At 38.3% G+C, this 26898-nt stretch overlaps 1 protein-coding gene across 1 annotated transcript in view; it reads right to left on the bottom strand.

The window, feature by feature from the left end:
• Positions 1-6015, bottom strand: part of LOC133520405 (bromodomain-containing protein DDB_G0280777-like) — a 47267-nt gene extending 41252 nt beyond the window's left edge. Inside the window, exon 1 of the mRNA XM_061854797.1 lies at positions 5793-6015. Coding sequence (XP_061710781.1) covers positions 5793-5801 — 9 coding nt within the window. The 5' untranslated portion in view covers positions 5802-6015. The remainder of the gene's footprint in view (positions 1-5792) is intronic.
• Positions 6016-26898: the final 20883 nt, after the last annotated feature.

Here is a 26898-nt window from a genome sequence, read left to right as displayed (position 1 = left end):
GGCTGAAAATTTGTAACAACAAAGTTTAAACAGGAAAGGAAGATAGGATTTGAAAAAATAACATGTAAGCATCAAGTTCCAAGCCACACACTGTATAAGCACTGGAGTAACAAGTTAGCTTTACAAAAAGTAATCGTGATATAATATCCTCTACTTATTATCCAATAGGCGCCACAAACACACTTCAGTGAGAAGTAATCTTTTCATTCCGTCGAGAATGAAACAAGAAGTAGTTTTTCAACAACTCTGAGCCTAGTTCAGATCATAGGTCACAGAGTAGTCATTAGATAGAGAGTTACATTACATAATGCGATGCGATATGTCCCTGCTATAGCTTGCGCATACATGTTTTGCATTAGTTTCGTAATTTAGCGACACCGTTTGCTTTTTACATATTTTTTTACGAGTTTGTATTGAATCGGAACACATATTTGTATAGAGTTATGATAAAGTTAAACAATTGCAAGAAGTGGGAATACAGCGACCAACGACATCTTACTGGAATTAGGGTTGCTAGGTTAAAAAGGATTGTAAATATCAAATTTACAAGAGCTGGCATATTTATGCGTCATTGCGTGTCAGTACTGCTCAACCCATTTTGAAACTTTCAAACAAATAAATATAGTAACCATAGGTACGAGTATATAAAAATAACTTGATTACCACCGCCTAACTAAATGACAACAAACTCATTTGGTTTTGAAACGGATATTTGACAAATTTTGCTACTTTGCTTCAATACAACAAATTAAAAATATCTTTGAGTGCAAAGTGATATTCGAAAATACGATATGACAGAACAAACTGAAGAATGGCACGGGCCCACCTGACCCACCTATAACGGACTAATGTAAAAGCGGGCGGAGCGGCGGAAATCGCCGAAATTTTGTAACGTAATAAATACAAAAGCCTCGGTAGAGAATACCATTTTGTGCCATTTAGCGTTGAAACTCTAGGTCCATGAGGTCCCAGCGCGCACAAATTTTTTGCGCAGAAATCGTAAGCGTCTGGTTGACGTAACTGGTGACCGAAGAGCTGACAGCTTCCTCGCACAACGTATCAGCATTGCGATACAACAAGGAAATTCCGCTAGCACCCTTGGTACAATGCCTCAAGGGCCCATTTTAGACTCAAGCACTAGCTTACCTACCACTTAACGCTTTCCACTGAAGACTTGTGTAGTGTTGATGCGCCAAACTTTGATTTCTTTTACCTACTGGGAATTTCACCAATAGATCAACTTTTGTCGGCGACGTAACGAACTATAAAATATCTGTATAATATACCATTAAATTTAAGGCTAGGTCATCAGATGTTATCGTTATTGTTATTGCGTCAGGTAGGTATGTAATAATTTTCTGTTTTTGGACCTACTGTCACGACAGCAAATCCAAAAACAGAAAGGGGACATGTCGTCTAATTGGTCAAAATAATCAGAGTGTGCTTGGTCGACGTGCAGTAGGTGTATAAAAGTAAGTAATAGCTACCTGTAAACTATAAAAATTGCCAAACTTCTTCTTCAACAATCAATATTGATAGTCTTGTTAGATAAGCGACGATTTGCGGATAGCCATTCTTATCGATTTATGTTACGTTCAGGCACGCTGGTAAGAGCTTGTAATATTTATAACGTAAAGCCCGTGAACCCGTGACCCGTGGCGTGTTTCGCGGAACTTATGGAGTTATGAAGCTTTTATCGGCTGCAGATTCAACATAAATATAGTTTGGAATTATTTAGTTCGATTCCCTTTCGAATAATGGTATACTTCGTAGTGTTCTGTTTTTAAAATAACTGAACCCCTAGTGTAATTAAATTTACACTAGGGGTTCAGTTATCTTCTGAACCTGTCTGCCTTAATTTAGTAAGTGAACAGGTGTTCTTGGTTGCTATATTTTCAGGTTTTTAGACAATACTCCGTTTATACATTTTAATTTTGTATATTATTTACTTAATTTGTATAAGAATACCCATTAGAAATCAAACCTACTGCACTGTCAGCATACATAGTAGAGAAAATCGTTTTTGGCTATGCCACAGTCGGGTGAAAAAGGGAAGTAAATATTTATGAACCGGTTATTTAAAGCCTTTTGTAGTCATAACATCAGTATTCTGGGAGAATCCTTAAGCATCTTCCGACTCGGGCAGACCGGAGCGCGGGCGCACAGTTGCGTCACCGCGGGGGAAAGTGCATTGATTATTTTATTGTGTCTGAAGACAACACATTAACACGGATTCCACCCTTGCTCGATTATGTAACGCAAGGTAGTAATTTTTTGAAAATTTGAGGTCGTGATTTTCATTGAATAATTATTAAATAAGTTTGTATAACTTAGTATTTTATTTTATTGAATGTTGTTATGGTAAAGATTGATTATTTACATTGCCTCTGTGATGTTACAGATCGCGTAGCCCGTTGCTTACGGTTTTATGCACAAGCGCGAGCAGGGGGAGGGGTCAAAAAACCTAGAAATTCGTGTGATGTAATTAATGAATGACCCCAAATGTAAGTGCCTTTTCAACTTTGCTCAACCCGTAACCATCAAGACGTCGTCTCTTTGACTTCACACGTCTGTACAACACTCTCTTTAGCTTCCGCTTACCCCTAACACTTCCTAACGAAAGTGTTGCCAGGTAAGTCATGAGACATTACCCATCACTCTCGCATTAATTTAGGTATTTTAGGAATGTTGCCAACGTAAAATTCATATGTGGTTACAATATTTAGTATTATTATTAAAAAATCATGACACTATCTACCCATCAAGTATTTGGCAAGCTATATAAAGTCTAATAGTTTTATTTGCTCCATATTACTGTTTGTTTTAAAAAAGTTTGCTCGCCATTATTAATCAAATACGTGTTTTGCTGATTGAATTTAGAATATAAATAATACTGGCCAATTAAATGATGGGTAGGTAAACAAAATTACTCAGTTATCGTGAAGATAACGTACATAGATTCTTCCTCCATGTTAACATAAAGATAACTACATATAGACACCTCTTACTCACTAGATACAGCATATTGGATCATTCGCGCTTACCAACTGATAGGCATCCCCATACTAATTTAATACAAAAGCGTAAACTGCTTATGTAGTTTAGTTGCGTCTAATCAGTACTAAACGCACATAAATATTCAAAATTATTAAAGACGATTACTGAAATTAAGGTAGATTCAAATAGATGACCTAGACGTAGGTTTTTGAAGTAGGTAGGTAGAATGTTGTTGAATGTATCTGAGTGAAACTACTTATATGTAGTATTTTACAAAATATAATAGGGTCCCGATAAACATATTTTAAAACAAAAACTGTCATTCCTGTCCTCATAGCACTCGTTGCGGGGTTCACTTAGATATTTTCCTTTTGGATTGGGTACGAGTATGTCCACAAGAGACACGTGAACCTAATCTCTGTGCGTAACCCTGTGGTTACAGCGAGTTTTTGGTAATGCGGAGTCTATTCTATATATAGGGAGGTAGTCTATTTCTGCACAGTACATGTAGCTCCTAAGTGACTGGTTAAAAAGTTAATTACAATAGGCAATTCGCTAGAAAGGTAAGAATGATAATCTCCAGCAATTAGTATGAATTGGTAAGGAAAGGAAATGCGTGGGAAAATTCGTTACTCGAATAGTGTTCAACGGATTATGTTTCGAGATAATTAGGTTTTGATAAGTGAGATATTGAGTAACTTACGTAATAAAAGGGTGGAGGGGAGGTCATTCAAATTTTATAATATGAATTGGATAAAATTTGTCATAAACTTTCTGAGATAATAATCAAACTTGATTTTTTTGCCTTGAAGTTTTTAAAATGCCATAAGTATATCTACGTTGATCGGGATGTTTGGGTAAGTGTAGGTCGGGTCAAGTGTGAAAGAAAAACATAGTCAAGAATTGCCCGAACTCTCTGTAACTACCCAAACTTAACTTGTCAAAGTTAAGTATTCATAAGTACAATATATTTAGTCAATAATTGTAACATTATTTTTATTTTGCTGAACCCTGAATGCTAGGCACAGATTTTTTTTATGGTAGAGGAGGCAAACGGGCAGACGGATCACCTGATGGTAAGCGATTACCGCCGCCTATGGATACCTGCAACACCAGAGGGGTTTTAAGTGCGTTGCCGGACTTTAAGATGGGTGTACGCTCTTTTCTTGAAGGTTTGAAGACCGTATCGGTAAACATTCTAAAGTATGAAAATCTATCAAAGCTCGATTTTTACCCAATCATCAAATACCGTCTTATAATATGTATAGATCGTGTCATTCACGAAGACGCGTGCCTTGACTCGTAATGTCATGTTATTAAAGCTTAGATTTGACAAATTGAATGACACGAACTATACGAATGTGTACCTAAATCATAAATTAATCCATAAGAATGTCAAAATAACATGGAATGATTAATCTGACCTTTTTGTAACTAATTATTACAATTAAATTTATAACTCGATCATGTCACAATGTCGAAATTCCTGGTCGGGATAATTATATACATTCGTTTGTAAAACTTATAAAGATTAAATCAATAGCATGACATGAAAAACGCAGCTTACACAATGAAGTTATAAATCTTGACACGGTTAAACAGTTTTAACACGATTTTAATGATGTATCCTGAATCACGATCAAGTGTTATGGTTCTACTTGCTTTAATCATAATTGCTATCGCGTAACATCATTATACGGTAATAACATGCAAACTTCAAAGGGGTCATCCATAAATTACATCACACAAACTTCATGATTTTTGACCCCTTCCCCCTCCTTGTCACACCCGATCACATGCCGATGGCAACCCCCTGGACGTCACATATTTGGCTATTTTGTTTTCAACGAAATCAGCAATTAGAACAATATTTTTAATAAAAGCAATGTTAGAAATGTTACGTCACGAAACTGATTAGGAATAAAAAATCACGTATAATAACGATTTATCATTGCAATAAACTATTATTTTACTGTCCAGCAGATACAAAACAATCAGAACAATGTTCAGTTAGACTTGAAGTTAAAGTGACAATACAAAGTTGGAAAATCCCTCCCCTCACAACGTGTCACATTTTCTTGACCCCCTCCCTCTTCCCAAACGTGTGAGGTAATTAATGGTTGACCCCATATGCCCAGGAAGAAAGGTCCGTCATGTGAAGTACAGATTAATAGCCAACTAATTGAGCTAATAGGTAGTTACCATCAGTTGCCTACTAAAAAGGAACTTTTGTCATTGGCATACTTATTAAAAAGGTTGTTTCAATTGAACTAGTGAGATTTCTACTGAAGTTCATGAACTATGAAAGCATCAAACAATGCTCGGGAGACAAACATAACTTCGCTGTTACAGAAATCTATTGATTTAAACGTCATTACTTCACGTCACTTAAGCACAAGTTAACTTAAAATATTTCCTAAAAAAGTAAAAAAGTAAATCATGAAATTCAGTTCCACTTCCACAAAAAAAACGATGGTGTGTAAATAAAGAGGTTGGCAAATTGCCGCCGCAAGCCGCATGCGGCTTTTGCGGGTGCAACGGTGCGACAAGTTCTGTCAGATTCTCAAAAAATAATATTTAGACAGACCAAATCAAAATTCGACACTTGTTATAATTCATTTAACGAATTGTTTTTTTTTTTGCAGCTGCCTTTTATCCCACAAAATTTACCGATTCCTCCGAAATAATTGTACGTTGATTTAAAAGCTTCCTGAATTTCATGACAGCAGCAATTTTTATATCACATTCAACTGTCTATACCTATTATATTCAAAATAACACACACTGATACTCACTAGTCTCATGGTGTCGGGTCACTTCACTGGTGGAACAACAGCACTACAATATGCGCACGAGTCGGAAATGTCGGAATGCTCACTGCTGCCCGCGGTCGCGCGTCGACTTGCACTGCGCGGGAGTTCACGCGCGCGCCCGCCCAAAACAACGTTGTGTAAACGTTGAATCATATGTCAACTGGCATGATCCGGACATCAATAAGCTGTGATTTACTACGGTACGTTACTAAGCAGGTATTATAGTGTTATGAAAATTCAATACTTTATTCAAGGAAACATTCAGGGGAAGAGACCACCCGGAAAAAAGCGCATGGCCAAAAATCTTTACGCATGGTTCGGCGTTAGCACACGACCATTATTCCTTACGGCTGTGTTTAAAACCGTACAGTCCTTAATCGGACCTACGATAAGGATATTAAATGTTATTATAAATTATATATACATCATTATACTATTGTAGTTTTAATATATTCCTTAACAACAATTATATTTCATGTAACACGTGCTACATTTTATATACAAGATACGTATCTTAAATTGGGCGAATTATGCCGAAAGAAAAAATATTTCTTCCGCACATTTATGGAAGGTAGAGGCAAGAAACGAAATCTCCTTATACCAAAAAGTGTCCGACAAAAAACCATAAATAGATGACGCTACAATACCTAGAATACTTGAGAATAAAATCTAATCATAGACAGCGCACTTCACTCTGTCAATAACGCCTAGGTTCTTAGCTACTCTAGCGCTACTCTGGAGAGATTTGGAACTATTATTTATAGGTAGCTGACAGCTGGACACTTTTGCAACAATTCTGCCTAAGGAGTTTCTGTTCCTTGCCTCTACCTTCCATACGCACATTAACAGATAGGTGACATTTACACAAATATTTTTATCTCTTAGCAACCTCATGAACGTAGCGGGACACCCTAAATACCAAGTCAAATTCAATAGGAAGGCTACATAATATTGACCGATTTCGTGACGGCGGCGTTTCAAAGAGTTATCTTTATGCAATGTTAGCCAAAGATTTCACCCGTTACTCGGGTTACTGTCAGTTTAACTACGTGCCAATTGTTATGGGGCATGAGTTAGCACCCATAACGATAACCGTTAATTTACAGATAACTGTTATTCTGTTAATTTAAACGAGTCACACATTGTCACACGGCGGTAGTCACTTTAGTGAAACGCCTTATCTTTGCTTTGACAAAATTTCAAGTACACGTATTTATTCTTACTGTATAAAGTTAGGTGTAAAAGTTGATATGTTCATATGACCGACTTTGCATAGTCATAATCAATATAAATTCGGACCCCTACTGGTATATCTACCGCTGGTCTCCATATTGGTTAGTTGATTTTAAACCGTGATATATGGAAGTAGCGCTGAGATTTGAATGCTTCCTTATATTTTATTTGCGGATACTATAATCATATTACGTGAGCACCGGTAATGTTTGCAACGCATTTGTAACGAATTGTGACGATTCTCATGGAACTTTGTGCTAAATTAATGGACCGAAGCTTCCCAAATTAGTATGACTAAAGCCGAATTGCCAAAACGAAATGTAGTTATAAAAAAAAAAACTCATCAGATGTTTCCGTATACGTTTTGTTACTTTTTCTACTCCCGTACTTTTATTTGTCATTTAAAGGGTCGTGCACACATCTTTAAAACCCTACCTTATAGTTGTCAAGACAAGTCTTTAGTCTATTCTCCAAAAACGCATTTTTGCATACACGCAGTATGTTTTTGGTACTTTTCGATACTTCGTGTAATGACCACTTAAAGAATATTGTATGAATTACAATGTTGCCAACCTTATTTTAAATGTCATCTGTGACAAATAAGTGAACCATAGACAAGTTTTTTTAATTTCATTCATCCATTTTCCCGCCCGTACCCTAATCTATTCTTTGTTACTTCTTGAATGAGGTTATTGTGGTTGTCGAATAAAAACTTAACTTTTGTGTTAAATGACAGTATATCTTTCAAGTTAAAATGCATGAAGACGAAAACTTAGTGTCTACGCCTGAAGAAATATCAGTGATGGCCCAAGAAATCACTAAAAATTTTCTGCCTTCAAAATCGCGATAGATGAAATGAAAAATATTTGTTAAATTTACAATTTTATTTCAAAGTAAGGCTTGGTCGTAGAAAAAGTATTGTATGCAACTGAGTCAAAAACACTCGTGGCGTCTTTATTAACAATTTTCGGCTTCGCCTCAAATTGTTACTCACGCCACTCGCCTTTTTTGACCTCTCTTAAACAACGGTTGCATAAAATACTATTTAGCCTAGATCTCGTCAGACAAAACACCACATTTAGCATAAATTTAATATTTTTCTATTTAATTATAAAAGTTTAACCGCACGCACTTTTGCCACTTACTTACTGCCACTGTCGATAAGCATTGTGCACTTGTACAATAAGTCTCATTAAAAATATATTACGGAAATAACCCAGTCGCTATTTACATGCTTGAGCGATTTAAGTATAAGCAAGTTAACAATGGAACGAAAATATTTTCCGGAAAGGTATTTCTAGTGGAGTCCAAAGAGAAAAACATGTATGTTTTGGGCAATTACTAGATATACCAATTCTTTTGAGTTATGCATTTAAGAATCGCTTCTGCTATCTTACGCAAAAGAGACGAAAATAGCAGTAAGACAGTCAGCTCTGTTAATAACACTTTTGATTTTTCGGCACGTTCGGTTCGTGGTTCGAATGTGGGCACAAGGTAATCTCGGAAACAAATATTCACACTCACCTATCACTAAATAAATTCTCTTCGCTTCAGGTCAACACATCGACTTAGCTCAGGTGAAACCGGTTAAAACGGTTATTTTATACAGGGTGAAATAAATAACGGGCCCTGAAGAGAAAGTACCTTAAAACCTTAAGCTAGTTCATTTTACTCAAAGATTTTTTTTTATTATTAAAAAGAAACAAAACTGCATTCAAAGGTTTTTTTTTACAATTTGCTTGCTTAAAAATATTCTTGTGTACTAAATATTCAATTTCATGGATATTTTGTACGACAGACGAGTGTAAAACGTAAGACCTAATGTTTCTTGGATAAATTTTAACATTAACTGTATCGACTAGCGGAATAAAATAGCGAGTGTTTATCTTTTGGAATTTTTGGCGGTTCAATTCCCGAGCGAGAAAAGCGAATTAAAAAAAATGCAGTTTTCTTTCTTTTCAAAAATAAAAGAATGTTTACTTTAAGTAAATTGAGCTAACTTAAGGTTATATTCCCTTCAGAACTCATTATTTTTTCCACACTGTAGATATGGCCCTTAAGGTACAAAGGTTATTTTATATATTTTGTCATCATTAGTGCTTACTAGAAACTGTTTACTTACGGGTAATATACTTTTACGTAAAAATAAGAAAACACAATTGAAAAAGTTGAATGGAATCGTAAGCTACTCGTAATAGTATTCGGGCGAGGTCAAAGCGCCGTGACCGAGGAGGCTGCGCGTGCGACTTACGTAGGACTTTCTTTTCCAACGTTGCCTAGGTGCGAGCTGAACACTAACGAGCATCTGCACTAGTGATGTAACCCTCGATGACAATAAATATAAAACATGCATTTGTTTATTTATGTAAACTGTTGCGCAATATATACCTAATCATTTACAAAATACGGACTTATTCAGTTGATATAATGTGCCTTATACTCTGCTTATACTGGAGAAACGTCCAGAGTACTTCAGAGTAATCTGACACTTGCGGTATGTCCCTATAAGGGATGTACCGAAAAAAAATCTGTAAGCTTCACATGAAAAAAACTAATGCAATTGATAAGGAACTATGTTTTTAATTACTACACTAAATTCTACTTTTAATTTAGATAATGATCTATTTTAAAAATTATTATTTTTTCTGTAGGTTTGATAGGCAGCTTCGTACTAGTGCATTCAGTGGTTGATTTTGACGAAGCTGTTTTTCATATTTGCCAGCCCATCACCTGCTGGAGTTTGTAGTAGTATGCTGAGAGAACGGCACTGGAGGACGTTTGGTGCTCTTACTCTGGGGGCCGATTTTTTAATTTCGACCACTCGATTTCGTGTATTTTGTTCAATAATATCTCCACTACTAGGCATTTAAATTCTCCTAATGGAATTGAAAATGAGTGGTCAATACCACTCGATTCCCAATTTCTATCGCCCGTATTTCAAAAATTGCATTTCGCCGTTTTCTACAGATTTTCGAGTGACGAAATCGAGCGCTCGAAATTCAAAAATCGGTCCCCTGCTCTTCATCAATTACGAAGGAAATGAAATAGTATAATTTTCGACTTGGCATAGAATTAAATAACGCTATTTTTCGATTATTTTAGCTATTCTAACCTTCGTACAAATAACTGAACTGACTTTCGTCGTAATTAGCTGTACTTTATCCGCATATTTACTTACCCCAGTTTTTACGATAAATATGACAGACATGCTTCGTTTTCGCAGATTTTATTAGCAATCTTTCTGACGGGCCGGGTCTATGCGGGGTCTGATAGGTCTAGTCAATAGGTCACAAGGAATTCCTAGAGGTCTGCTGCTTCAAGACTTCTGTTCAAGAGACAACATACTAAATTAGTTATTTATTATGAAATCTACGATAATTTGAGGTAATTTTAAGTGTTTCGAAATCAAGCATGTAGGATGTAGCCAATTTTCTTTCTATTTGAAAAACATCAATTTTCAGAGATCTCTTCTATTTACCGATGTAACGTCGCACAGCGTAAATCTAGTATCTTTTATATTGGAATATATGATATAATAGTTAAAAGCGTCGATGGCCTAGCGGTAAGAGCGACTTTAAATTCGAAGGTGGCGGGTTCAAACCCCGGCTCGTAGCAATGAGTTTTTTAGGAAAGTCGCTTTTCGGTGAAGGAAAACATCGTGAGGAAACCGGACTAATCCCATACGGCCTAGTTTACCCTCTGGGTTGGAAGGTCAGATGGCAGTCGCTTTAGTAAAAACTAGTGCTTACGCCAATTCTTGGGATTAGCTGCCAAGCGGACCTCAGGCTCTAATGAGCCATGGCGGAAAGCTGTTTGAAATTTCAGTTTTTTTATCGGTATTTTATGGTATTATAGTTTTGATATATATCTTATACACATAAATAAGTACAGGTATTTTTGATGAATTTAAATTATACTTATTTATGTGACTCCTTGTCTTTGCAATCATAATAATAAAATAATAATAATTCAGCCTATTTACGTCCCACTGCTGGGCACAGGCCTCCTCTCATGTGCGAGAGGGCTCGGGCTATAGTCCCCACGCTAGCCCAATGCGGATTGGGGACTTCACATACACCTTTGAATTTCTTCGCAGATGTTTTGCAGGTTTCCTCACGATGTTTTCCTTCACCGAAAAGCTAGCAATCATATTGTTACTAAAATCTCTGAATCAAAATATATTTATTTGTGTTTCATTGATTGAAGCAAAGCAACAGTATAATTTAATGCAATATTAAACTACTTAATTAATAGTAGTAGTAGTAATCATTTTATTGTACACAACACAGGTTAACGTACCATTTACAGAAATAGAGGTAAAAAGGTGAACTCCCTATAAGAGCTCTCTTCCAGATAACCTTCGAGTAGATGAGAGGAGAATTCAAATTAGACAACTTACAGAATGCACAATAATATTTTAAAAGTAAACTAACCAAATTGTCCAAAAGACAAACGCATGACATTAAGAAATAAAATATATACTAACATACGTAAATAAATACTAAACATATATTACATATATAAAAAATATCACAAGTGTCAACAAAAGATATTATACATCAAGAATTCAGCACTTCACGAAATCACGCTTGGTTGGAAAATAAAAGCTTCTTCAGATTAGGATTTACGGCCCGATTCGAAGAATGAGATACGATAACGGTAAGTTCTGGTTTAGATAAGTTCTCATTTTGATATCGTATTTTGAGATAGATCTTATTGGGATCACAGCGGAATAGAAATAAACGTCAATTTTGACATGTCGTTTAGTTATCGATCTTTGAAACATCTTCCCAAGATCTTAAACGCGTCTTAATCATTTTTTGAATCGGGCCGTGTTTTAGTCTCCCATCTTTTTCTTACTCATATCATTAGTGTTCTTGGTTTCACTAATATAATAACTATCGCAATGATCTTGAACACAGTGTAACAATCTCAACCAGTTAATTGACTGCAAATAACCGCCGTAACTAGCACGCTTTTCTCAATTAATTTGTTCTGTCGACAAGACAATTTACAGGGTCACGTTAATTATTTCACGGTTAATCAAGTGCTGGTTATGTTATTTACATGTTAAGTACTTACTGACTGATATAAAATGAACGGAACTTGACACTCTTCGGCTAAAACTTCTCCTCGGTGAAGAATGGTAGACGTTCGGTTGGAACGTTCATGACAAAATAATTTAAAATTCGCATTGTGTCGAGATTCTGACTTTGCGACCCTCAGGACTAATCCGGACTTGACTAGTACATACAGTCAAGGACATTAACAGTTGAGCCATTTAGGGTTTACTTTACATTGAACATTTCATACCGTTAGTTTTAACAACCAAATTAGCTTGGACCCTAAATGGGTCAACAATTAAAGTTCGTGAATGTACATACTTTACGATGTCCTTGACCTTAGTAAAGACACTACAATAACACTAAAGTACACTAGTAAATGGACATTGTAGACATGTAGACACATACAGTACAACCAGGCAGCAAGTGGTTGGGTCTATTCAGTGCAGTAATGCACTGAGTCTCACGAGCTGGCTAACTGGCTGGCTATACATCTGTAGCAACACATATTATGTATGTTTAAATCGTTTTTGTTGTCAATGTTAGTTGCCTGCGCGCCGCGCTTCCGCGCCGCGCGATGTACCCAAAAGTAACGGTCCAATCTTCGGGCGCATTCGTGCGCGCTCGGTTTTCCTAGCCAACTCAGTCATATCCGATACTTGACGCCGGAAGGCTGCGCGCAGGCCGATCGCTCTCGCTTACATTTTAATTACGTTTTATGTGTATTTTTCTGTATTTCTTCTTCTACGGTGTTCTGTGCTATTTTCTTTCTTCCGTACTGTACTGGCTATCTTCTGTGGACTGTGTTTGACCTATAATAAACTTTATAAATGTTAAACTACAGCATATTATTTAATAGCCCCATAGCTACAAATTTGGTGACTTTCCGACGTTAGAACTGAGTGCAGTGCAGTGTTATAGTATCTGTGTGAACTTTGATCGCTATAATAAAGTGCGGAATAAGTTATCATGGTAACGACGGCAAGTGATACTAATACTACGTCTACTCCACCGGTTGTTAGTTTGCCGAGGACATTGGATTCGACCGTTAGTGCAGTTGGCGTTAAAGTTCCGCCATTTTGGGCCGAGGAACCGGCTTTGTGGTTTGCCCAGTTGGAGGGACAGTTTAGTTTGGCGAATATTGTGTCCGACTCGACCAAGTTTTACCATGTCGTCAGCAACCTCGAACATAAATATGCAGCGGAGGTCAAGGACATAATTACCAAGCCGCCGGCGACGGAAAAATACGACAAACTAAAATCTGAGCTGGTTTACCGATTGTCCGTGTCCAAGGACAAGCGGGTGGAGGAGTTGGTGTCTCAAGCTGAACTGGGTAATCGTAAGCCCTCGCAGTTTTTACGACACCTACGTGACCTGGCCGGTACCGACTTATCGGACGATTTTTTGCGCAGCATATGGGCTAAACGTTTACCGCCGCATGTGCAAACCGTTATTGCTACGATGTCAGATGCCAGTTTGGACAAGGTTGCCGCGCTGGCCGACCGAGTGAATGACATTGTGGTACACACACCTCACGTTGCGGAAGCTTCTGGGTCAGCTGTTCCTGTTCCCGTGCCGTCATCTGCACCGAGCCCTATGGAGGAACGTCTCAACCGCCGTATAGATGACCTTGTGCGGCAAGTAGCTGCCTTAACGACTGGAAATTCCCGTGGGCGAGCTACATCGCGCTCGCGCTCCAGGGGACGTCTCAGCTCTCGCTCAAGGAGTCGCGCGGGGGACAACGGCAGATGCTGGTACCATGACAGATTCGGCCCCCGTGCAACTAAGTGTCGCGCGCCGTGCAGCTGGACCGAGGGAAATGCCAGCGGCGGTCACTAATGACGACGAGTGATTGCCAGGTTTCCCCAGGTCGTCTTTTCGTCACCGACAAGAACACTAAACTGACATTTTTAGTAGATAGTGGTTCTGATCTTTGTGTTTTTCCTTTTACTTCTGTAAATCCTCAGTACCGCACTAAAGATAAATACCAATTGTTTGCTGCTAATGGTACCCCTATACCTACTTATGGCTCAATTAGTCTTACGCTTGATTTTGGCTTACGCCGTGCTTTTCATTGGCGTTTTATCTTGGCCGAAGTGACAAAGCCTATTATCGGCGTAGATTTTTTAGCTTTCTATAATCTAGTAATAGATGTTAGGCATAAACAGCTTATAGATTATTGTACTCTGCTTACTGCTCGTGCTTATTCAGCCTCTTCTTGCTCTGTGAGCAGCATTAAGTCGATTGCAGGTACAACGGCGTATCACGAAATACTGCAGCAGTTTCCTGAAATTACGAGACCTGTGGGTGACCCGACGGAGCGAACCGTGAAGCACAATACGGTTCACTATATCCGTACCACCCCTGGTCCGCCGGTGTACTGTCGTCCTAGACGGTTGGACGCAGAGCGGCTCAAAATAGCCAAGCAGGAGTTCGACGATATGGTGCGTACAGGTATAGCACGTCGCTCCGATAGCCCCTGGTCGTCGCCTCTTCACATGGTCCCCAAAAAGAACAACGGCTGGCGGCCTTGCGGCGACTATCGCGCGTTGAACGCCCGCACCATACCAGATAGGTATCCTGTTAGGCATCTTGCCGATTTCTCGCACAACTTACACGGCTGTCAGATTTTTAGCACATTGGACCTGGTTCGTGCCTACAACCAGATTCCGGTGTTTAAGGATGACATTGCTAAAACAGCCATCACGACGCCGTTTGGGTTGTTCGAGTTCAGCTTTATGGGGTTCGGGCTACGCAATGCCGCTCAGACTTTCCAGCGGTTCATTGACGAGATCCTCGGTGACCTGGAATTCTGCTTCCCGTATTTAGATGACATTCTCGTGGCATCTTCTTGCGCGATCGAGCATGAGAAGCACCTTAGGCAAGTATTCGAGCGACTGCGTGAGCATGGTGTTCTAATAAACACCGCGAAGTGCGTATTTGGTGAAGCTGAGGTTACATTCCTTGGCCATCGCATCTCCAGCTCAGGCACGTCACCTTTGCCTGAGAAGGTGAAGGCCATCATGGACTTCCCTCGCCCCACCAACATCAAGGCGCTCCGTCGTTTCTTGGGCATGCTGAATTTTTATCGGCGTTTTCTACCGCACGCAGCCCAGAAACAGGCACCGCTAAATGGTTTGTTGGTCGGTCATCACTGCAAGAGCTCTGCTAAGATTGAGTGGAATGCTGACCTCAACGCAGCTTTCGGGGCTTGCAAGGCGAGTCTAGGTGAGGCTACACTTCTTGTCCATCCACGTCCGAATGCTGAACTGGCTCTGGTCAGTGACGCCTCGGACATAGCGATCGGTGGTGTGATACAACAATTGGTAGGTAACACGTGGGAACCACTGGGTTTTTTCTCGCGTAAGCTGAACCCAGCCCAGCGCAAGTACAGCCCGTACGACCGCGAGTTACTCGCAATTTACGAGTCTGTCAAGTACTTTCGGCATATGCTGGAGCTGAAGCCGTTCAGAATCTACACAGATCACAAACCAATCGTGTATGCCTTTAGCAAACCTTTGGACAAGTGCTCACCTCGCCAGTTTCGGTACTTGGATTTCCTTGCGCAGTTTTCCACCGACATCCGCCACATAGCAGGTGAGGAGAACGTGGTCGCTGACGCACTCTCTCGTCCTGTCGATGCAATCAGCGGCAAGGCCATTGACTACAATGCGTTAGCTTCTGCTCAGGAACGCGATGCTGAGTTCCAGCAGTTGCTAAAGATCGGATCGTCATTGCAGCTTAAAAGGTTGGTTATTCCTGGTACGACTGGTGACGCTGCAGTTTATTGTGACACATCAGGACCAATGGCTCGTCCCTATCTGACTCCTGAGTTCCGTCGACAAGCTTTCGACTCGATACATGGGCTTAGTCATCCTAGCGCTAAGGCTACGACGAAGCTTGTGGCTCAGCGATATGTCTGGCCTGGGGTAAATAAAGACTGCCACAATTGGTCTAGAGCTTGTCAACACTGCCAGCGATGCAAAGTGTCAAGGCATGTGCACTCGCCTGTAATGTCGTTTGCGACCGAGACAGAGCGTTTTGCACACGTGCACATTGACCTGGTCGGTCCGTTGCCGTTTTCACAGGGATTCCAGTACTGCCTGACGGCATTGGACCGCTTTACAAGGTAGCCTGAGGTGATGCCAATTTCTGACATTAAAGCAGAAACCGTCACTCAAGCATTTTTCTCCGGGTGGGTGTCGCGATTCGGATGCCCCAAGCGTATAACAACGGATAGGGGGAGGCAGTTTATTTCCGAGACTTTCCGGCGCTTGGCGAAGTCCATCGGAGCTGAGCACATACAGACGACTGCCTACCACCCTGCAGCGAATGGCATGCTGGAGCGATTCCATAGACAGATGAAGGCTGCCATTAAATGCCATGCGAGCGAGGATTGGGTTGAAGTCCTGCCTCTGGTTCTTTTAGGAATCAGGACGGCATGGAAGGACGATTTAGCCGCTTCCACCGCGGAATATGTGTACGGTCAGCAACTGCGCTTGCCAGGGGATTTCTTTGAATCCTCGGGTCAAGATGCGCCAGTTGACTACACAGACTTCCTCTCTCGCTTGCAGCTTATAATGCGCAAATTACAGCCTTCACCAGTGGTTCGCCATGGTTCGCGTAAAGTTTTTGTTCATAAAGACCTGACTACGTCCACGCATGTGTTTCTACGTAACGATGCCGTGCGAAAGCCCCTGCAACCTACGTATACTGGGCCTTATCAGGTAGTTGAACGGGGAGACAAGTTTTTCAAGATCCTTATTAAAGGTAAGCCAAATAATGTCTCCATCGACCGGCTCAAGCCCGCGTACATGCTAAGCGAACCCGATCCTAGTCCAGCTTCTGATCAGCAGCTCGTAGCGCCACAACCAGCAAAGACTGAACGCAGAACTCGTTCAGGACGTGTTGTACGTTTTCCTAGCTACTTGTAATCGACCTAAAGGTCTCCGAAGGGGCTGATGTAGCAACACATATTATGTATGTTTAAATCGTTTTTGTTGTCAATGTTAGTTGCCTGCGCGCCGCGCTTCCGCGCCGCGCGATGTACCCAAAAGTAACGGTCCAATCTTCGGGCGCATTCGTGCGCGCTCGGTTTTCCTAGCCAACTCAGTCATATCCGATACTTGACGCCGGAAGGCTGCGCGCAGGCCGATCGCTCTCGCTTACATTTTAATTACGTTTTATGTGTATTTTTCTGTATTTCTTCTTCTACGGTGTTCTGTGCTATTTTCTTTCTTCCGTACTGTACTGGCTATCTTCTGTGGACTGTGTTTAACCTATAATAAACTTTATAAATGTTAAACTACAGCATATTATTTAATAGCCCCATAGCTACACATCTTAAACTGAAATGCGGCCTAGGCCACTAGAGGGCATGGTCACTTTTTCTCAATTATTTGACATCTATATCAGTTTACTGAGCGATATTTTAATCGTGACGTAAGTGAACAGTTACGAAGTATACTCGAAGGTTAACTAGGGTCAGGCATATCCGTTTATCAGATGCTATCATTAATTTTGGGATGCATTTTTTCACAATCAGTAGCTGATTCCTATCATTGTAGGAGCTAATCCCTGTAGGCATGAATAATTGTCTAAGAATAGGAAAATATTGGGATAAAGTATAAAGGAGCTACTTAAAACATGGTTCTAGGTCTAATCAGTCGTAACAATTCGGAATTCGTAGATTTCTCACTGAAAATTTGGGACATGCCGAAATTTCATAGCTAAAATGAGTTTTTAATGAAATGAATTATTTTAGTTTTTAATGATATGGGGTAAAACTTTAGGGTTGTGAATTTCGGATTAGCTTGTCTTGATCCGCGCTCCGTCCCACTCTCCGCTCACCCTTATCGCTTCTCTTCCGCATGATCGGTGCCCCCCACCCTGGTTTCGCTCCCAGCCCCATATTAGTATTGCCACAAGAAAAATAAATAATATACTTAAAAATTTATTAAAATTACTTTTAGAGCAACCTGAGCCAGAATATCAAAGAAATAACTGAAAAGATTCGCGTCCCTTCTGCCCCCTCAATCCCTACTCACCCCATTTTACGACAACGAAACAACTACTTAACAAAATACCTACATTAATATTAATAACCTTTGTATTTTTGAACAGTCCAATTAATTCTAGATCAATAAAATCCTAAAAAAATTGTAATATCTGGGTACACTCGGAAAGGCCAAATGTTGCTCAGAATGAAACTAAGCCAGAGCGATTTTTCGTTTTCGAAAGCCTCAGTTCACACACATTTCAAAATCTCTGGACTCGGTCTATATTGTTTTATGTATTGTATTTTATTTTATTATATTCAATTTAATTGTATTTCTTGTGGGTAAATTACTACCTGTAATAAGTGTACCTGGGTGAATCAACTTTTTTTGTTTTGTTATCCTGTCCCGTTGTCCAAGGGACAACAGTGGCACAGTTTGTTTGAAGAGACGTTGTATACCGTTCTATTAACATGCTTAGTAGGGGGCCCATTATGGACATTGGTTATAACGACCACAAAAACACAAGTTTGATACATTTAAGTACCATAAAATCAGTATTTCAATGAACTTTTGTCCCCTGGACAACTAATCGTAACCATGGCAACGAGTGACGCTAAAAAGTTGATTCTCCCACCTACAACAAGTTCCATAGCAGCAAAATTTACATTTTATTGTCTATCTCGACATTCTCGACTCAATTAATTTGGGACCCAATTATGTGAGCCGAGGGCACGGCCAGTCCTTCGGCTGTACCGATTCCGTAGGCCAATTTTTGCTCTTTGGGTCTCCTGCTTCCTTTGCCAAGTCCGGCCCGCAGGCCGCAAGTATGATACCCTGACCTATCTAATAGAATACTAGATAGCAATCCATCAAGATAGTAAAATCATGATAGCTTTTGCAGGTAAAACTATTCTCGAACTCTTCGACCTTAGCGCAATCATTAATTTAGTATTTTATTATTCTAAAAAAAGATAATCAAATATCTATCTGCTAAGTGACATCTCGAAGCATAAATTTTTCAATGAAAGTGTATTAACCTCGATGCTTTGATACAAGAAAGAGTAATTTTGCAATTTAGAAATGATTAGCCGTTGCAAATTTGAATGTTTGCGTACCTATGTGTAGATAATACGCTTATCCAGTGACACAAAAACGACAGCTACCGACTCGAAAAAATACCAATATTAACTCTACTTATAGATTAAACTAACTCTCGTTAAATTCCAAGATGGCACGAGAGAATCAGACAGAGATATAGTTTCTAATTCGTTTATTGTGTACTCGTACTCAGAAATTAAGAACATTGACATAGTTCACAATTTTGGCAATAACTATAGTCTGTATCTTTAGGTATTTAAAAAAAGGTAAACAAAATCTACCCTCAAATGGCTCCTTAAGGCAGCTGAGGGTAGATGAAAACATTACATGATCAAATAATGTAGGTTTAAAGTCAGGTCGTTCAGTGACAGATCCAGGCGGTTTTGTATTTGGTTGGTTAACCAATAAATATTAAAACTACCCGAAAATGTACAAATTGTTTGTTTACCTTTTTTTAAATACCTAAAGATACAGACTTTACATTAAGTCCGATATTAAGCATTTCAATCACAAATAGAAATGAGATTACTTAAAATATCGGGAAAAGTAGATACTATTGTTTTCTGTTGGAGTATTTGACCTAACAACGGATGTCGATAGTCCCATGACCTAAGAAATTATTTAAGAACCGCACCTTCGCAGAAATGACAGTTTTTACGGCTTTGTCGCCATTTCGTCATAATACGTGGCTTTCTCCGTCGCGTAATTTACATACGCACATCTTTGTTTGCTCTACGAATTTCTCCGTCCGCGAGGTGCCCACGCGCACGGCTGGCCGCGGAAGTTTAATTAAGAACTAATAGACCAGTCTATGAGGAAGATGAGCGCAATAAAAAATAATTTTGTTAAATAACACGCTTTCGGCTTTTATATTGTATAATTTAGTAGGTATTTGTGTGAACTTGACTAGTGATTTAGCTGGCGGTAGCTTTGTATATTTGGCTTAACTACTTACTTAGAACTACAAAAAATTTAATTGAAAAAATAATAGATTTTTTAAAATAGAGTTATGAACAGTTAATAAAAAAAGGGCAAGGAAACTTAAGACATTACATAAAATATTGTACTTAACTTTTGTAAACTGATCTAAATGAATACAGGTATTGGTGGTTTTTGTAAGAAATTATGCCAAAATCTCACATAATGTGTTTCCGTTGACTGGGGTATAGTCATATGGGTTTACTAATACTTCAGTAGATCCAAGTGCACTCGACAGCTATTTGCATTGTCTTAAGTGCCTCGATGCGTTTGCGTAGGTATGCGCGTGATTGGCTAATCGAGCTTCTGACTACTAATCATTATGTAAACTGAAAAGTCAACAAGACAGGTTGTAATTAATCTCTCTTGCAATTACACCACTACTATTTACTTTTATCTATCCGTTCGAACTATGAGACATACATTTACATATGGACCACCCTATCGAGGCCCTATTATTATTATTAATTCTTTATTTCAGATTTTATCCATATAATTGTTAGTGTGGCTTATGGCTACGTTAGTAACTTAACTATGTACTACATTACTTACTTATACTTGACTAATTGAACCCAAAATTTTAGGAAGGGACAATCCACCCTGTCAGCTGTGACCTTGAGTATGCTGTTGCAACTGCCCCACACCCGCCTATATGTAAACTATATACTTATTTTAATTCAAAATTGGACAACAAATGTAACAATTGTAGTTTTTTATCCAAATCATGTGAACTGTGTTTCAACTTTTCATGAATATTGCATAAACATACTCGCATATTATCGTATAACAATCATTTAGAAGATGAAAATGCATTCCAAGTTGACCCTATGACCTCTCTTCTCTTGGGCGATTATAATGGGCACCATGTTTTTTACGGGGTTTAAAGAAAATATAAGATTTTTGTAGTAGATCAGAAGACATTTAAGGATGACTCACGCCAGACTGGGTCGGGGCCGGGCTGGAGCTTCCGGCGCTTCATTTTCTATGGAAAGCACCACGTGATCTCCGATCAGCCGTCATAGAGAATGACGTGTCGGATGCCTCGGTCCGGCCCGAGCCGGTCTAGCGTGAGTCAAACATTATAAGCAACAAATTTTTCATATATTCAACTGCAAATAACGAAGTCTCCGCTCTTGAAAAATAAAATGGCAGATGAAAGAGATCATGACTGCCAACCTTCATACCAAGAAAACTATCAAGACTTTAGGTATGATGCTTCTGGCAAGTGACAGCTTATAAATTTCAATTATTTAAATTACCCGGAGCGGGTACAACCTGCTTTCCTCACGATTGTACGCCAGCGACGACCTTACAACATCCTATCTGAGAAACATTTTAAGTGTAGGCTCATTATTTCTCAGTCATTTATTTAAAATGCCTAAATTAGTTAATTTAATAACGTGTGAATAATTGTGTTAGATTTTTGTGCAATCATAAGCTTCTTTTCTCACAGTTCTTTGTTTTCAAATATGACTGCTCATTAGGCTCATGCCATTTGTGATACTATACGCCTATGTATTGAGTAAGTTTCCTAAATAAACTGGGTCTATTCTCATGGCAATGATTTGTCGAGATTACTATTAGGCGAGATGAATACTACTAACTTTATCGTAAGAAAACGCGACGCACTGATTAACAGATTAACTAAAATTAAACGCCGGTAAATGCATAAGTGAGAATTGTAATTATACTAATTATGGGTAATAATCGTTTGCTTTCATACGCAACTAATTTCCAGGCGTAAAGGGCGTATAACAGTCATCCTGCCGTCGGGCCTTATGATCGAAGCCGACGTCGGGCCCGAGCAATATCATTTTCCGTTTTACGAAATATAAGAACAATAATTGACATGTAAAACATACTTTGTCTCGAACTGCCAATTATGTTTAATATTTGATATTTTTGCACTTGAACTATTTTTCTACATCGTGAAATAATGTACAATTTTTAACCCAAAAGACAATCTTCAAAAGTTACGCGTTTCCGAGAAAAATCAGTAACTATATCTAACTTTTTTTCCTTGTAAATTATGGTATATTAAATTTAAATAATGCGTCCCTCGTGCACTGTTATGCAAGCAGAAGCTTCTGTGAGTGCTTGGAATGCGCGGTGCGGTAATTGTAGGGTTTACGAGAAACCGAGGTTAAATGTTTAATTCATGGTTATTTTTTGTAAGTCTTCTTTTAGCTAAAAGCGCTGGTGGCCTAGCGGTAAGACCGTGCGACTTGCAACCCGGAGGTCGCGGGTTCAAACACGGCTCGTACCAATGAGTTTTTCAGAACTTATGTATGAATGATATCATTTGATATTTACCACTACCAGTCGCTTTTCGGTGAAGGAAAACGTCGTGAGGAAACCGGACTAATCCCAACCAGGCCTAGTTTACCCTCTGGGTTGGAAGGTCAGATGGCGGTCGCTCTCGTAAAAACTAGTGCCTACGCCAAATCTTGGGATTAGCTGTCAAGCGGACCCCAAGCTCCCATGAGCCGTGGCAAAATGCCGGGATAACGCGAGGAAGAAGAGAGTTTTCTTTTAGCTTGAAATATACAGGGCGTCCCAAGACTATGGGACATCAAAGGAAAGTACCTTAAATATCGTAGATAGGATATTTTGCTGAAAGAAGACTATTTTATTTTTAAAAGTAAGTAATATTGCATTCAAAGAATTTCTAAAAAACATTTGAAAATTGCTTACTTTTTCAGGGAATTAAACCGAATCTTGAAATTTTAATCAAAAATTTTACTCTATTTATTTCTTTTGCGATATCATATTTCTGAGATGACTTATTTTTTATGCATTCTTTCGATTGGCATCATAAAAATACAGGGTGTTTTTTTTTTTCACATTTGAGTCGGTTCGATTTCCAGACAAAGTAACTTATTTTTTTAAATCTTTGAATGCAGTATTACTCAGTTTTGAAAATAAAATAAAGTCACCTTTTAGCAAAATATCCTATGTCTTATATTTAAGGTACTTTCCCTTGATGTCCCATAGTCTTGGGACGCCCTGTATATAGGTACGCGTGAACACTAGGTATACATTATTCATAAAAGTTTAGTTTCAATATAGTAGAATTAAAGTAGTTCTTTATTTGTAAAATACTTATAACCTCGTCCTGCCCATTGTGATTTTTAAGGATTATATCGCATTTTTAGCAAGCTATGAATAAAAATCCGAGATAGGTTGAGGTTATATTACTGATAAATTATTATTTTTTACTTAAAACGTGAAACAAAGGAAAATTAACCTTATTTTCTGAATAATTTGGTTTACATTTCAATGGCTTACACTGAGTATGGTGGGCAGGACGAAGATAACTTATAATCAGGTTGAAAGACGCCACTGACCCTTAAGTTATCCCAACTCATGGATATTTACAGTAGGTAATTAGATATTGACAAAACTATCTCAGGTCATAACCAAATCATGTATGACCACTAATCAATCAAAATGCAGATAATGCAGGCTGCTGTGAATTCACTTTATATTCTTAACAAGAAGGATATCGTACGACTACCGTGCCTAAATACAGACGCAGTACATCATTATTTTACATCTTGTTTTTACGAACTTGTCTTGTTATTTCAGTCAGTCTCTATACAAAAAGTACTGACGTTGACTGAACTAGCATGATGATTACGAACGTTTCCGACAAAATACGATGGCAAACAATTATGCACTACATCTGTAAAAACAGAAGCTGTGTTTCCTAAAAACAGAAGCGGCTAATAACTCTCATAGTTTCTGACTTCTCCATACTGACCGTTTTGGATTGATCACCCTGTTTATATACATATATATATCACTAGGGATGAGATATACACTTATTCATATATAACACTTGCAGTTAAACCTCACTGGACTGGCTAGCGAGACTGGCCGTCATATCCGGTCCGTTTGATGCGTCTGACTACATATTCATGCTAAACGATACCTGTTGGCTCTATCAAATTAAACTTTTATTTCCATGCGTTAATACGCATCATTAATATGAACCGTATAATTAATCAACGCCAACGGCAAAGATGAATGAGCCTTAACATCTTATTCGATCTGAAAGAAAACATTTTTAAAGCCTAATAAAAGTCAATAGTGTGCCGCGACTGATATTAACTTTATTATTCTTATTCAAACTTTATTGCATAATAAAATAGCAGCAGCAGCGTCTGGAAGTCGTCGATGCTAAACGACATATCCGCAAGACCCGACCTAAGCCCTCCTACACGTATACCCAATTGTACAACTCCATTGTGCATCGTGTGACCAAATCTTCAAAACAAAGTTTGGTTTTACGGGGCAAATTATCTTATACCTTTAAACGAGAAATTCTTGTATATATATATATATATTTCTGTGATCTCGGAAACGGCTCTAACGATTTCGCTGAAATTTGGTATATGGGGGTTTTTGGGGGTATACAATCGATCTAGATTAGTCTTATGTTTGGGAAAACGCGTGTTTTCGAGTTTTCATGCGTTTTTCTTTCGACGCAGAATATGGTCGCTAATTTCGTGTTGCCGGCCGGTGTCCGTCTGATCCAGCGGGTTAAGACGCGGACGGCTAGAAACGAGTGTTACGGGTTGGAATCCCGCCGGGTGACTAACTTTTGTTTTTTTTTTTTATATGTTCAAGCTTATATATAATTTTTGAATTTTTATTGTTTTAGACAAGTTTAATTTAGTAAAAAATGTAGTTAAGATTATCACCTATACACCACCATATTACAATAAATAGTTATAACCGAGCTAAGCTCGGTCGCCCAGGTACTTAGAAATGAAATTTCATAATCTGGACAAGGACTGTTGATGGAGTCGCTATTGCCGGATACGGCAAGAAGGGATGACAGGTTGACTTTAGACAGTCAGTCGTAGGGCTAAACAAAGTTTGGTATTTTTATGCAGTGGTAAAGCTATCATAATTAGGATGAAAATTCGACATAGGTACTCAGTTTCGGGTATGCGTTGATGAGTAAATCACTTAGGACATATACACCAATATTAAGATACATAAATGAAAGAAGTTGGCAACATTTACATCATGATTTATTTATCAATTTTCTGGTGACAAAGAGTATTAATGAGAACCGTAAACAAAAAGAAAAAAGAAAAAAATATAATAATAATTTCTCAAACACAATACAATAAAATATATAGCAAACCGAAAAAATATATAAAAGATAAACGGTAAAATGAGAACCCTTACCCTTTTTATAGGGTACCTATAGGCCTCCGCCAAGATTTTCCACAGCGCCTTGTCTGATGTTTTCGTGATCCAGTCTGGGCTAGCGACTGCCTTTAGGTCATCTACAAACTACAAACACCATTTTTACCGTCCAAACTACACCTTTTCTTTTTCGCTGCTAACGTAAATAAATTAGACTAATAAGGTACCTATACTTAATCCTCACTATTTTATTATCACCATAAAAGATGTTTAAAAAGATAAGCATATTTTAAGTGAGCTGAATACGGCTTATATAAACCAATGAATAAAATTACCAAAGAACGGAACGAATAATGTACGGATTACACTAAAATCCATATAAAATGTCTTTTATCCATCTGTTATCACGTCTTAGTTGAAATAATCTCTACTGACACCTGAATGATTCATTCAAAGTATTTTAATTTACATACTCGTACCTTCTCGGCTCTCGATAAACTACAGTAAATGTCTATTAGAATTGATATACTGTTTATATTTAGATTATGTAAGGTGGTGGTGGGTAGTTCATGGGTGTCATTCTTAGGAAAAGGGACGTTAAAGCAGCAGATTCTAAAACTAGACTGCACGTAACTTCGTCCCAGTGGAACTCGGTAATTAATAATATACATATACAAACTTCCATCCCACAATCCCGATTTAATAAACTCTGTATAAAAAGTGATTTAAAATCTTAGTGCTGACCAATATACGTTTAGCCGTTTGTGCATAATTAAGTAATATTATTAATAATAAGTATAGCCCTGTAAATAAAATCAATATTATGGGATAATCTTAAACAAATCGACCTAGTTCCACAGTAAGCTCGATAAGGCTTCTGTTGTGGGTACTAGATGACAATATATATACATATATTAAGTAGTCATTAATATAAATATGGAGTAATTCTCACTGCAAAAGTTCAGATTTTTCCGGTAAACGTTGATGATTTTAAACACAATAAACTTTTTATAAAAAAATACTGTTAAGTTATTGGAGGATGTTAATTGAAGGAACATCAAGATAAAAGTTCTTTCAAATTAAAAAGTTGTAACAAATGTCAAATTAAACAGTACCGGTTCTGCAATCCCTAATAAGGATGTTATGCCCATCACTATTCCTTCTGTGTACGTATATTTAGAAACTGTCTCCGCCTCCAATTCGTGCGATAAGGACAACTGCAGCTCGGACCGAAATTCACTCGCAAAAAACTCAAAAATCGAGTTTTCGCTCTCGACTGTTTCCTCCTCCAAAACGCAACTAATCATTATGAAATTTTGGAAATTTCAAGAGGAAGAAATAATCTATGCCGCTATGTTTTGATTTTTTGGATATTTTTTGTCATATTTGTATACTGTACCTTTTTTTACAGCCAATTCAATTTAGCCGTTTTTGCGATTTTCGAGGCGCTGTATCTTTCTTCAAAATAAAATAATCCAAAAAAGCAAAACATAGCGGCACAGATATTGATGATATTGATCTTATTTGAAAAAATCACTGCTCTAGGTTAAAAAT

This window comes from Cydia pomonella, chromosome 8 (genome assembly GCF_033807575.1).
Source record: "Cydia pomonella isolate Wapato2018A chromosome 8, ilCydPomo1, whole genome shotgun sequence".
Lineage (NCBI taxonomy): Eukaryota > Metazoa > Arthropoda > Insecta > Lepidoptera > Tortricidae > Cydia > Cydia pomonella.
This window is presented reverse-complemented; position numbering and strand designations above follow the sequence as displayed.